Source organism: Notolabrus celidotus, chromosome 14 (genome assembly GCF_009762535.1).
Source record: "Notolabrus celidotus isolate fNotCel1 chromosome 14, fNotCel1.pri, whole genome shotgun sequence".
Taxonomy (NCBI): domain Eukaryota; kingdom Metazoa; phylum Chordata; class Actinopteri; order Labriformes; family Labridae; genus Notolabrus; species Notolabrus celidotus.
Genome location: NC_048285.1, coordinates 21,759,557 through 21,773,983, shown reverse-complemented (window position 1 = coordinate 21,773,983; position 14,427 = coordinate 21,759,557). Strand labels below are relative to the sequence as shown.

General features: G+C 40.8%; 3 protein-coding genes across 4 annotated transcripts; 1 reads left to right on the top strand and 2 right to left on the bottom strand.

Annotated features, from left to right (window-relative positions):
• Positions 1-478: 478 nt before the first annotated feature.
• On the bottom strand, positions 479-3,143 carry neu4 (sialidase 4). Its single transcript, XM_034700943.1, has 3 exons — positions 2,943-3,143; positions 2,093-2,348; positions 479-1,893 (listed from the first exon to the last, which is right to left on the bottom strand). The coding sequence occupies exons 1-3, from the start codon at positions 3,141-3,143 to the stop codon at positions 902-904; spliced, it is 1,449 nt and encodes a 482-aa protein (XP_034556834.1). The 3' UTR covers positions 479-901.
• Positions 3,144-6,675: 3,532 nt separating this feature from the next.
• Positions 6,676-9,675, top strand: wdr53 (WD repeat domain 53). 2 transcript variants are annotated; one of them, XM_034700606.1, is made up of 3 exons: positions 6,676-6,801; positions 7,935-8,430; positions 8,557-9,675. In XM_034700606.1, the coding sequence occupies exons 2-3, from the start codon at positions 7,942-7,944 to the stop codon at positions 9,232-9,234; spliced, it is 1,167 nt and encodes a 388-aa protein (XP_034556497.1). In that variant the 5' UTR covers positions 6,676-6,801; positions 7,935-7,941; the 3' UTR covers positions 9,235-9,675. The 2 variants fall into 2 exon arrangements, with proteins under 2 accessions (XP_034556497.1, XP_034556496.1); XM_034700605.1 differs by lacking the exon at positions 6,676-6,801 and adding an exon at positions 6,826-6,851.
• Positions 9,676-9,951: 276 nt separating this feature from the next.
• Positions 9,952-13,383, bottom strand: srprb (SRP receptor subunit beta). The gene is made up of 7 exons (XM_034700607.1): positions 13,080-13,383; positions 12,664-12,758; positions 12,445-12,522; positions 11,405-11,487; positions 11,132-11,268; positions 10,953-11,007; positions 9,952-10,864 (listed from the first exon to the last, which is right to left on the bottom strand). The coding sequence occupies exons 1-7, from the start codon at positions 13,366-13,368 to the stop codon at positions 10,654-10,656; spliced, it is 948 nt and encodes a 315-aa protein (XP_034556498.1). The 5' UTR covers positions 13,369-13,383; the 3' UTR covers positions 9,952-10,653.
• Between the last annotated feature and the right edge of the window lie 1,044 nt (positions 13,384-14,427).

Here is a 14,427-nt window from a genome sequence, read left to right as displayed (position 1 = left end):
TCAGTGATGGACTGGGACTGACATGAGCTTGACCCAGCACAGCCTGCAACAGTCCATGTGTGTGTGTGAAACGCAGGAGCCCCCTGCTAGCTGTGTCGTGAAGCCTTCATTTTAACTCATGATACTATCCAGGAAATCACAATACAACTGATGTTAATTGGATATTGTGTTTACAGCAGGGCGGAATTTAGGATCAGACCTGAGATTGTGAGTAGTCGATCCCCCAACTAAACCACCCATGACACTGAACAAGACATATTTTATAATATATGAGAAGTTCATTAACAACAATAATACTGAGTAACATGAGTGTACAAGCACAAAATGTTTTTTTATGAAAACAGCAGACAAGATAAGAGATTTTTGCAGGACTATTCGATGAATGTCATATTGACAAAAACCCAACTTATTCAAGAATACAATTAAACCTTTAGAAAGCAATCAAATTCTACGGATCAGAAGAGATGATAGATACCGCTTTGTCCACCAGGGGCGCAAAAATCAACACAAACTGAAACTTCCTTACTGGAGCTTTAAAGAAGATAGCATCAAATAAGAGAACCTGATTACTTTAAATACATCAAATAGTCTCTAATATCAATGCATGGTTTGAACATAATGGATGTCTTTACTTGTAAATTACATCAACAAGCTTTTTTTTAGTTTAGATGACCCAAAACAATATATTTTACAAGCCATCAATGATCCATAGTAGTGGTCATTTTGTACTGGAAGAGTTGGCACCTTTGGCATAAAGAAGGAACCATTTATTTAAAATATATTTGTGCAATCTTTGCAACATTTTATCTCACATTCGACACTGTCATTCAGGAGTCTTTCTTCATCTGTTTTAAAACAAAATCTAATCATTTTGATGAGATAACTACAAACTTGGCTAATTTTAAGACACAGTGCACATCTTTGTAAACCAGTTTTCCTTCCTCCTCTTCACCTGATAGGAAACTAGAGCATCATGTCTACTCATCTCAGACTTTTCATTTTTCTGTCTTTTACATTCATCACTGTTGTGTCTCAACTGCACATTTAGAGGTAAATTATCAATGAGCTCGTAGAGGGTGAAAATGCTGAAGCAGATTTCATCATAGGCTGTAGTGGAGCCGCACTCAAACAGGCAGGCGAAGGCGACAGCGGGCGGTGCTCCAGGTGAGGACGGTAACTCCAGGTAGGCGAGGTCAGAGTAGGCACTGGGGCCCTCGTAGATCACCCAGGGGCCACGCCAACTGTCTGGGTCCCGGGGAAACAGGCTGAGAAACACACCTAGGTCCTTGCGAGCGGTGGTCCATGTTGGGTGGGAGTAAACCACCCAGGTGGGGGTGAGGAAATCTGGATCAGGACTTTGATTTGGTGATAAGGGGGTAGGGTTTGGAGGAGGAGATGTAGTGGGATTTGAGTGGGATATAAAGGATGTCCAATGTCTGGAGTGATGTGGAGGTTGATGTAAGTGATGAGACAGAGATTGACATAAGTGTAAAGGGGCAGGAAATCCTACAATGCTACCATGGCAACCATTCCGAGGCTCCACCAGCCGCTGCACCAGCTGCCCCTCCTGAAACGCAGCTCCATCATCCAGACTAAGCGCCTGCACCCTGTAACCCAGAGGGCTGCGAGCGTTACAGTACAACACATTAGTCCCATCTTCTTCATCTACTGACACCATCTGACACTCCACACTCTCCGGGCCTGGCACCGCCTCCCCGAAACGCCACGTTCGCCCGTGGGTGTCACTGTGGAAGCAGAAGGCGTGGGAGGTGGTCATGCAGAGCTTTCCAAAGCACTCTTTGCAGTCAATGTGGTAGGCGTAGGCAGGAACCAGCAGGCGACCAGACTTCAGCTGGATACCGTGGCCTGGGCCAAGAGCAAAGGTGGCCCACTCTGCAGGGACAGAGGAGGAAGTGACATTGAAATTTAACAACACATAAAAAAGGGATGTAGTTTACACCATTTACACTGACTCGAGTGACACCATATGAGGACATTTTTCTACTCCATTAAAGAAATAAAAGGATTCATACATCTCCTTTAGCAGTAGTTTTTCCAAACTTTGTGTCTGATACTGGATCTGTGTTCTGACCTTTGATAGTGTCTCCTATCACTCTCTGTGTGAGGTCAGTGACAGGACTCCAGGTGTCTCCGTCATCGGTGCTGCTGATGAAGCAGAGCCGAGTCACATTCTTCCCCGTCACCAGCTGGTAGGACTCAGACGTGTGTCCCAGAACAGCAATGAAGAACAGAAAGAGAGTACCTGTGAACTCATCGTACACCGGACACGGGTTCATAGAGCGGTGACCAGGCAGGAAGGCAGTGCCCAGAACGCGCATGTCCTCCCACTGAAACAACAGAGAGAAAAGAGGACAAGAAAAGATGATGTACTCTCTCAAACACTGTAAAGGGAGAGTTCACTTTCTGGATCACCAGAAAATTATACTTACAGGAAAACCAGCTTTGTTTTCTCAAATCAATTGCAATCAATAAGTCAAAAACTCAGTGATAACAATTAAAATGAACATGGTTTTGAAAAACAGTGAATAAAATAGATACATGTATGCCCACTTGGGGGTTCTGTAGTGGCCAGATAATATAATTGTACTGAACCAAAACCTCAAGAATTTTATTTTTATTTTTTTAAATATGGATCGTATTACTTATGGAAATTTATGATGTGCTTTATGTCAGGACAAATACTAAGCAGAATGTCCCTCATATATATAGAGTGTCCAGATTTGTCAAATGCTACATATGAAATAAAATACCTGGATATGCCCCTCCTCGCCATATCTTGAAATATAAAGATTCAGTATTTGTCAGGAGTAACTTTAACACTTTAAAAGTACATTTTTGAATGAGTGTTTTCCTTATTTGCTTTTTCTTGAGTTAACAGCATAGTAGAGGTACATAGTTCAGGCCCAGGAACTAACACTGACCTCCACATAGTTCCTGTAGAAGGTTCCTTTCCTCATGACCAGCAGGTGAGCCTCAGAGTCAGACGGGCTGAGTCTCTCCTCACAGAAGGCGAGGAAGGAGTTGGAGCGGGGCAGGTAGAGTAGAGCTGGAACTCTGTATGTCACCCCGTTTGGCTCCTTACGGAAAAGCACCGACCTCGCTGGGAAATAGGGCGACCTCATTCTCACTGGTGTGTTACTAAATCCTCTGAGAGGAAGGACAATGAGAATCAGTTGCAGAGGAAATGTACTACAGTTCTCTGTATTTTCTTTAGGGCCTTTATTGTTACTTTCTTACATTTTTAAAGCAATTAAAGACTCAAATATTTTTTCTTTATGTACATTTTTAATGGATCTAATTAAAGAATATCTCTTAACTTACCTTAGGCTCTACAGCAGCTTCAGTAATGATATTTAAAGAAACAAATAGAGAGTACATAGAGCATCTTCTCTCTAACACTGTGGGGAAGACGTTAAATAGACCACCAACTGTCAGTCACAACCTGCTGACAAATTCACACATCATATTTCAGCAACTGTACAATGATATTTAACATTTATACATTTGCATATATTGAACATCTCATTGTCACTGCATTATAAGAAATAGCAGTGTTTATGGACAGGTGATGTGCAGAAAAAAAAGGTAAATGAGTGCAGAATACTTACATCCAAAGTGCTCCGTGAACTCTGCTGCTTCTTTGGCAACACATGCACTATGTGTCAGCATTTGAATGTTGGGTTGACAGTGTAATGTGTGTTTGTGTGTGTTGAGTGCGTGTAGATAGTTTGTGTGTGTTTTGGGGGAGAGTCTGAAATGTATGGCCTCTGTTCTCTGTTCCCTATTCAGTGCGGCAGATTGGCAAGCTGTGCACTGACCCAGAAATGGACCACACTCATCATATCTACAGCTTTGGATGAATCAGCGGAGAGCAGCCATTGTGGAAATGAAGGCCGGGTGAGGGGGACCTGCTGAACAATAATTGGGTGTTCTGCCTTCTGTGTCCTGTATGCTTTCCTTTTTTTTCCTTTTTAAGAATATGTTAGGGATACTCCTCTCTTTGATTGCCTGTGTTTTATATATTATATTCTGTAAGACATGTTGCGGTTTATGGGACTATGGGCCATATTGATAGAGTTCCAAGTCTTGGGAAATAACTTGTAAATAATCATTAACACTTCACTGTAACCTCTTACCCATACCTTTCTCTGCACATAACGCAGTCTCTCGCTTTTTACTATCCTACAGAAGAGGATTAGGGCCACTGAAAATAAATAAATAAATAAGATCCAAAATGTTTTAATATTATTAGTATTCTTTTTTTTTGTCATTCAACTTTTTATTGCATTTTTTTCAGTATTTCCTTTTCACCACAAGTTGACAAATTATCTATAAGTAATACAAAACCAACAAAAAGAAAACAGAGAAAAAAAACAAAAACAAAACAAAACATATAATAATAATAATAATAATAAAACAAAAATACAAAAAATAATAATAAAGAAAAATAGCATTCCTAATTTTTTCTGTGATGTTTAGAGTCTAACATATATCATTACATTTCATAATGACGTTCATCAGACATAGAAGACTAATTAATTGCACATCGGATACCATAGTCATAGGACCCCATATTGATCTGAATACTTTGTTGCTATTGTTGATTCTGTATATAAGCTGTTCAAAGGAAGCTATCCTGGCCAGTTCATTTCTTCATTCACTAAAACGGATCTTCTGTTTTGTTTTCCAATGTCTCAGCACGATCCTGCATCCTGTTATAAAAGCTAATTTCCCCCAAATATACATTCTTGAGGGCAGATTAGTCTCCTCTGGTAAAATACCCAGAACACATAACGCTAGGCTCTTAATGAAATCTGTTTTTAACAGATCATTTGTACATTTGACCATAGCTGACCAGAAGTCTTTTACAATTTCACATTCATACAGCATGTGGATCAATGTGCCCCGGTTTTTATTACATCTCCAACAACTGGGGTCCTGTCTAAGCCCCAGCCTTGACATTTTTGAAGGTGTCCAATAACTCCTGTTTATTATTTTGAATATGATTGAATCATTAACACTTCACTGTAACCTCTTACCCATACCTTTCTCTGCATAAAACGCAGTCTCTCACTCTTTACTATCCTACAGAAGAGGATTAGGGCCACTGAAAATAAATAAATAAATAAGGTCCAAAATGTTTTAATATTATTATTATTCTGAGAAAAAAGTCAGAATTCTGAGAATAATCTGACACCTGTGACAGATGTCTACAAGAACCTGCCACTCTCATGCACATGTTCTGGACTTGTCCAAAACTGAACAGTTTTTGGGAGTCCATCTTTAACACCTTGTCAAACGTTTGTAACACTTCATTAGAATAATACGTAATGTGTAGATGTATGTGTACGTGTATATTGTGTAGGTATGTATGTGTATATATGTGTAGGAGTGTTTATAATAATAATAATAATACTAATGCATTTTATTTATAGGTGCCTTTCTTGGCACTCAAGGTCACCTTACAACATTAAAAACAAACAGAGTTTAAATGACAAACAGTAAATAAAACACAATTGAACAAGTTTTAAGTGAATAGACAGTGGAGTTGTGGTCAGATGGAGTAAGCCAGTCTAAACAGATGAGTTTTGAGTTTGGATTTACAATGTGGGAGTGAGTCAGTATCATGGAGGTCAGGTGGGAGAGAGTTCCAGAGCTGGGGAGCAGAGCGGCTGAAGGCTCTGCTCCCCATGGTAACAAGGCGAGCAGGGGGGACAGTGAGGTGGATGGAGGAGGAGGATCTGAGGGTGCGGACGGGTGTGACAGTATGGATTTGATGGTGAGGAGAAGTATTTTGTAGTTGATCCGGTCTGTGATGGGGAGCCAGTGGAACTGTTGCAGGATGGGTGTGATGTGGTGGATGGAGGCGGTGCGTGTTTATGTATTATTATTATTATTATTATTATTATAATTATTATTATTTTTACATGTATGTATGTTTTTTCTTTTGATTTCTGGCAATTATGTTCTGGTACTGGTAATGAGACATGGGGGGAAGGGGAGAAAAAAGAAAAAAGTTTGTACAATGAAAATGACTGTATGTTTACCTTTCTTGTAATATGTTCATAAAAAGACCTTGATAAAAAAAAAGGAATTCTGAGATTAAAGTCAGAATTATGAGAAAAAAGTCAGAATTCTGACATTTTTCTCAGACTATTAATAATAATAAATAATTTGTAAAAAAAAAAACTGACCTTAATTTTTCATTTTTTCCAATGGCCCTAATCCTCTTCCATACTATCCTGCTATTTGATTTTTCTACCAAATTTTGCTATGGGCATTAACCTTAAAACGAAACATACAGAAACGTGTTATGCTTGTTCGTGCGAAAAGTCAGAACAGTTCCGCCTGACATGCTAAACTCAGGATAATTTTATACAGGTCTGAACCATGGGTCTGAACCATGGGTCTGAACCATGGGTCTGAACCATGGGTCTGAACCATGGGTCTGAACCATGGGTCTGAACCATGGGTCTGAACCATGGGTCTGAACCATGGGTCTGAACCATGGGTCTGAACCATGGGTCTGAACCATGGGTCTGAACCATGGGTCTGAACCATGGGTCTGAACCATAGACTGTAAATAAAAATCTGAACCATAGACTGTAAATAAAAATCTGAACCATAGACTGTAAATAAAAATCTGAACCATGGTCTGAAGGTCTGAAGGTCTGAACTCAGGGCACAAAACTGTTGTAAGCCACTCGTGACGTCATTTTTGAGCGACCTTACCGCACATGGCAACAACAACCTACAGAAGTGTTGAAGTCCCTTTCTAAGGTAGCGTTATTCTGCTGTCTTGAAGATATCACTTATGTGATGGCACTATTGTAAGATATATCAGTCGGTAGATTTAGCGACAGAATGTGAACTCTCACAGAAAAGCCTGCAGCCGAACAGGGAGTCAAGTGATAGCTTTGAGGCTAACACATTACAGCTAATGTAGAAGTGGGACTTTCTTACGTTGTTTCACACTTTCATCCTCCAAAAATGGTCAAACTGTCTGCTATGTAAATTATGCATACCATTGTATTTAAGTCTATTCATTGTATGCGTTTAGACTTCTATTACAATAGACAGAAAGGGTCGATTAAGCTACATTTAATCTTCCCTTTTAGATTTACAATTTACGGTCATATCATATACCATATTTATTTATTATACTGCTTAATCAGTGTCATTACCAACCATAATTAAACCATGTCAACCTGTCCCTACTGAAACATTTTAATACCTGCAATTACTTCTATTTAATCCATTTGTAACATTTATATTTATCTAAATTACATTTGTAACATTTGCATACATCTAAATTGTATTCTAGCTTTATTTATCTATTTTTATTTTAGATATTTTATTTTACTAATTGGAACTTTTTCTTGTACTTATGTCTGGGTTGCTGCAACAACTGAATTCCTCCCCAGGATCAGTGAAGTAATATCTTATCTTATCTTATTTAATAAGCACCCAGTTTTCAGCTAAACTTCACCATCAAGTTTGGCAATGTTATCTTGATGTGATGATTATTATTTTTTTTAAGTTATATTTTTTGCCCTTTTTGCCTTTATTATATAGGACAGCTGAAGAGAGACAGGAAATGTAGGGAGTAGAGAGCAGGGGAAGACATGCAGGAAATGGTTGACCGGCTGGGAATCAAACCGGCGACTCCTGCGATGAGGACTGTAGCCTCTGTACATGGGGCGCTTAGACCACTAGGCCACCAGCGCTGATGTGATGAATTTAATGCAAAACACATTTAAAACATAAATTGTTTTTCTTTTTAATGTCTGATCTAGTTCTCTACATCACCTCCGTGCATTTGCAGTTCAGTGAGGATGATTAGTATGTGCCTAGTTTTTAAGAACAACTCATTTTTGGTGTTTATCTCTCCCTTGTTAACTCCCATTTCACAGGTACAGCATGGCCAGGCAGTGGTCTGAGGGCCACTCCTCATCCATCCTGTGTGCTGGAGCGTCTTCAGGCCCCGAGGGTCTCCTTGCCTCAGGATCTGAGGGGGGAGAGGTCACGCTGTGGAGCCAAGAGGGAACTATCATAGGGCGTCTCACACTCCCTGGTGAAGATGACTGTACAAGTGTTGTGTTTGCACCTGCTGCTCCGGGTCAACTGTATGTATCACATGGAGACGCTGTGAGTGTACTCGACCCCCGAAACCTAAAGGGCCCTATGGAGGAGTTTCAGGGTGCAGGGGAGGAGGAGATCAATGCTTTGGCACTAAATGAGACCGGATCAGCCCTGGCAGTGGCTGACGACTCTGGAGCAGTCAGAGTATTGGAAATTCCTGGGGGAAAATTGTGCAGGACTCTTCGTAGACACACTAACATCTGCTCCTCTGTGGCTTTTAGACCAAACAGGCCAAATAATCTGCTGTCTGCTGGACTGGACATGCAGGTAAGAGAGAGGGGGGACTAAGAATTTCAGAAATTGTACTTATGTTACCCATTTTTGTATTAAAATTACATCTGTCAGCATTTCTGCTCTGAAGTCGATTTGTTTTCATGATTTTTGTTGCTTCAGGTGATGCTTTGGGGTCTGCAGAAGACACGCCCTCTATGGACTGTCAACCTCCAAGATGTAGCAGAGGAAGAAGACGACCATCAGCAGAAACCTGGCCAACTTTTCAACCCTCCTCTCGTCCACTGTGTTTCTGTGGCGAGTTGTGGAAACATTGTGAGTTGTGCAGCAGAGGACGGGCGGGTGCACATCATGCGGATCGGCAGCGGCTCTAAACTGGAGCAGCAGGGAGCCGTTAAAGCCCACAGTCAGGGAGCCTCACAAGCCCACTTTGTTGGATTCCTTCCCCACCCTTACTGGCTCGTCACTGGGGGAAATGACGGCCAGGTTGCTCTGTGGGACCTCAGTAAGCACCCGGTAGTGTCTCCAGAGGCAACTGCTAAAGGCACAGCACCCCCTCGCAGGAAGGGTAAGAGCAAAGCCAAGAGGAAAGAGCAATCTAGAGACAAAGCAAAGACTCCGCCGAAGGCTTCAGCTGAGAAAGAAGAAGCTGAGGTGGAGGATGAAGAGGCGGAAGCTGCAGGTGCAGAGGGAGTGACGGAGAAGCCTGGAGCCAAACTGAGCATCAATCATGGGGACAAGGTGAACTGGTTGTGCCCGGCAGTGCTGAAAGGAGAACCCAGTGTGGTGGTTGCAGATCAGAGCTCCAGTCTGACAGTGTACCCCCTGTCTCCTCTATAGAGCAACACACCTCACAACATACTCCTCAGTCTTTTACTCTGGCCATGGAGGCATGCTTTTTGAATTTAATGTATTTATAGTTGACTAGCTTTTTTTGGGCAATTCCAAAGTATGCACTCTGTTGTTTGATGCTGTTTGAACTGGTAGCCTCAGATGGACTTTGTTCTACTCAAAGGCATAATGGTGCACCAGTGGGGTCTAACTTTTTTAAGAGAAACCTGGACTGTGTAGCAGAAACAAGCATTAAAACAGTATACAAGTAATCTTTCCAGAAGAAGACAGTGAAATGTCTATTTTGTTGTAATTGTTTTTCAGGTTTCATTAGATGCAAGCTGAACTTATTTGGTGTGGCTAATAAGGAGCTTTGCATGTATGTGGTCCTTTAAAGTATCCTTTGAAATGTGTGGCAATAAAGATATTTTTAAGGCCTTTAAAACACCACATTAGACCACATTTTTAAAAGAGAACCTAAATGCTTTTGAGAACCAAAAAACACCTCAATCCAAACCAGATGAAAACAGTATGAGCATATGGTTTGCTGTTCACATGATATTGTATAGGTTATGCTTTCTCAGACTTTAAACAGTTGAAACAGCAGGACAGCCACACTGCTAAGTTCATGAGCTCTACTGAGAAGCTATGGAAAGTTCTGAACAGGCACACACACACACCTCATGTAACTCTTATTGTGCTGTTCCAATTAATTCATGGACATCATTTGCATCATCAAAAAAAAATCTGTATTGTCAGTTTTCAAACAAGCCAGACAAACAGACAGACAGAAATCTTAATAAATTCATACATTCATAGCAAATTCTCTGTATTCACACGACACTTTTAAACAAGAACATTTTCATCCTTTAGCAGATGATACCAGAAAAAAGGCACATAGCTAACTTGAATAAACTTAATTCTCAGCCATCCGTCTTAACAAGGCAGCTTATAGGTCACGCTAGATAAATTTAAAACAATGTTGAAATTCTTTGACAGCCTATAATACTTTAAATTTAAATTACAAACAGCAAATGTGTATATGAAAATTGTTCAAACTATATATTTTTCTAAAGAAGCCAAAAAAGCGCTGTAAGGCGGATGTTCACAGTTGGATCGACAGCGTAAAAGCACATGTTCATTTCTCAGCACTCGGAGCAACCAGACAAACTACAACACCTGAATACACAACTTTCAGTCTTTTTGGTGTGTTTGATTTTCTATGTCTTCGCTCCTCATCGTGTAATGTTGTTACAAGCTTCATTCTGACAGTCAGCACAGGTAGTACCATGTCTCACTAGTCACTCCTGTCAAAAAAAAAGTCCTCCGCTGTGACACAGTTGCCATCCCTCCTTTGATTGGGTGATGTTGATTCGAGCTGTGAGTGTTTTTTGCAGCAAAGTCTGCCCTTTGAGGATGTTGTTGATTTTACAGTTTAGCCAGACTCTTCTCCAGGTTCTCCAAGTCCGCGTCCCCATCTTCACCCTTGCTGCCACGGGCGCTGCACTCCAGGAACTCCACCTTCAAGGGCAGCTGGTTGAAGTCAAAGTCTTTGCCTTTTTTCCCCAGATACACGCTGCCGCCTACTGAGCCATCCTGAGCACTGAGAGCTGCAGAACGAGTCACTCTCAAGGTATTCCTATGAGAGACAAGACAAAAGGTGGAGGCTTTGAAATGTTGAAGTTCTCAGTATTACAAAGGCTGCTGACAACATATCTGAGACTTACAGTTCCTTCTCCAGCTGCTGCTGAATTAACTTGGCTGATTTTGCCATGGTGATATCTGTAAAATAAAGAGACCAGTAAATAACAGCACCATGTACAAAGTAAGCAACTTTAGGAGCAAGCTTGTGATTAAGAATTAGAAGTGAAGTGCCAATCATTTTGCAGAAAAGGGGTTGTCAAACCTTGCTTGTTGCATGCTACCAGGAGAGCTGGGGCATTCCTTGAGATCACGATGTCTGTCAACAGCATGTACAGAAACTCAGCAACATCCCTCACCTCCTTCTGGAAGATGGCACTGTCCACTACGAACACAATCGCCCTGGAGAGGTAATGGAGAGGGTAAGGATGAGAAAGGCAAGATCAGGTGATATCGATACTGCCAAAAGTAACTTCATCTCCTGAGTTGATGGAAAGTTATGAAAACCTGTTATTCACAAAGGATGCCCTGTTCTCACCTGGCTGCAGATTTGAATTTCTCCATGTACTGAGGGCGAAGACTGTCATGTCCTGGCAGGTCTATCAGAGTCCAGGTGCTGGCCTGAGTTCATGAGGGAGAGTGGACAAATGTAAACTGCTCCGATCATGACAAATGTACAGCTCATACAGGGTTCCCACTCTTTTCCAGAGGACAAGAGGACCTTTTCCAGGACATTTGCAGCGATGATCAAGCTGGTATGACAGTCTAAATTTAGTTCCTAAGTAACAATAATGTGCAACTCTCATCTCAGCTTTCTCTTTTCTCAAAAAATATAAAATGAGCTAAGTAAAAAACAAAAGTGCAACCAAAGGAATCTGGAAGTTTCCTTAATGAAAAATTGAATAAATAATAATGTTAATAATCAGAGGATCAGTGGGTAGAGTCGGTCGTCTATCAATCGAAAGGTTGGCAGTTCGATCCCAGCTCCGGCAGTTGCAGCAGTGTCCTTGAGCAAGACACTGAACCCCAAATTGCTCCCTCTGTTGTTCAGAGGTGTGTGAATGTGTGCGAATGAGATCAGCTAATACTGATGGTCCCTTACTAAATAGCAGCCTCTACCATCAGTGAGTGAATGGGTATGAATGGGTGAATGTGACGAGTAGTGTAAAAGCGCTTTGAGTGGTCAGACAGACTAGAAAAGCGTTACATAAGTGAAAGTCCATTTACCATTTCCATTTATTGACCTAACAGAACTGAACGACAAATGTTTCTCAACTCAACTCTAACTCAAAATATACCTGCTTTATCATGAGATTCATCCAGCAAAGTGGTCAATATAAAACAAAGCAAATGTCACATTCAAATAAAAAGAGCGTGCACTCAGCTTTCAATGAATGGGGATGTGTTTTTTTTAATTGTGTCAGGTCGCACGCAGTCATGTTGGAATCATTTTCCAGGACAATATGCCCATTTTCCAGGGATTTTCCAGTACTGGAAAACTGGTCAACTGTTTTCCAGGTTTTCCAGGACGCGTGGGAACCCTGTAATAGACAAAACAATGAACTGTTCTTCTCTTACCTTGTCGTTTTTAGCTTTGTATGGAGCACTGCTGTCAGTGATGGAGGTCTGTGTGCGCTTGAACTTTCCTGACAGCAGCTGCGGAACAAATACAACCATCAGGATGTTTATTATTATATTCATTATTATTATTATTATAAGACATATGTCTGCCGTCTGAGTACACCCAATGGGAGACAACGTGGCGTTAGGGACCACGTTTTGGTTACACAAACTCACCCGACTGAACAGGAGGGTTTTCCCCGAGTCACAAAGCCCGACCAGCAGCACCGCGCTCCTGACTGTTTTACTGGATAGAAAGTACTTCAGGAAAACTGCAAAGAGAAAAGCGAGAGTGTTATGAAGAAAACAAACACTACAGACTTCTCAGAGAGACTCAATAAATCGGAAAAACTTGATGTGAAGTTGTCAAATGTGCAAGTTGTTGACGTTTGTGTCAACTTAGCCGTTAGCTTCCTGATTCTAACTCAGCTTTCAGTTGGTGAGCACATTTTGTTTTTTCCTTTCGGGCTAAGTCCACTGAAAGATAAAACATCTAACACCTCACTACATATAAAGTTATCAAGTTACAATGTCAGTTAAGCTCAAAGCTAGACCTAGCATGTTGAGGTAATGTTAGCATGCTAACTACCTACCGCAGGTGATAACAACGACAGCCAGAGCGACGATCAGTCCGATCAGAACCGCGGGGTCCTGGTCCTCCAGCTGCTGCCGAAGAGATTCAATATAAGGCTCAAATGGATTTTCTGCCATTTCCACGTCTGCTGTCTCTCCCATGTTGCTACCGGTGCTGTCTGCCTCCATCTGTGCGTTTAAGCTAATCTCTCTCTGGGACACGTCTCCTTCCTCCTCTGGCCTGCACTGACTCTGGAGGGTCGGCAGGGGGCGCTCCCGACTAGGACGCTTCAGTTCACTTCCACACATTGGTCTTCTACTTCACCGGTGAAGGACTGGGACTAGTTTACTGGGCCCTTTGAACAAAACAGTTAATCACATTTGTTTCTCCACTTCAGTCAATGTTGGCTGAAATAAGGGAGACATGTTTTTTTACTGGGAAGAAAAATATGAATGCTCAGGTAAGCCAGAGCATGAAATATGAAAACACTTTGAATCCATAAGTCAAAGTTATGAGATGATAAATAATAAAACTTGGCTTTTTAAATGTTTTTTAAGGGGCTATGATGTAAAGTCTGATTTAACAGATAGACAAAAGTTGATGTAATAAATCTGATTTTATTTCCGAGGCCTTGGCTGTGAGGAAATCAAACCAAAAATTGTCAGAATAAGTCAAAGATGCTTCATCAAAGTTTTGATCGGAATCAGAATGAGAATCAGAATCAGCTTTATTGTCCAGGTATGCTTGAACACACAAGGAAATTGACTTTGGTAAACTGTGCTCTCTTTGTACAAGGCATTGGAATAAGACATACAAATAATAATAATAATAATAATAACAATAACATCAGCTATAAATACAAAAGAACAACAAATAGGTATGACTAATATGTACAGGCTAAAATAATATGATAAAAGTGCAGTGGTGAGTTGCAGAGGTAGTTTTTACATTAAAAATAGTAGTTAAATAATACAAAAAATAGAAATATGGAATTCTGCTTGGAGAATTGTTGCATTGTATATTTACAGAGAGTATTTATCTGACAGGTATGACACTGTTATGGTTTAGTGTTCATCAGAGTGACAGCCTGGGGGAAGAAACTGTCGAATAAACTTAACTAAGTAGGCCTAGATAAGAGTGTAATGCCAATTTATTTACAGTTGCTTTTTTCCCTCTTTCCCTTTAATCACTTTATTTTTTATGGCAAAAATGGTTGTCCATATTTATAATCTCATATCTAGATGATGGGAAAAAAACCTCAGCCGTTGGCCACTAAAAGCCAGCTGTATGTTTCATCTCTTTATTTAATAAAGAAGGGCTTTACCATTTGTTTACAGCGTTCCATCCTACTCTAAAATGTGCTTTTA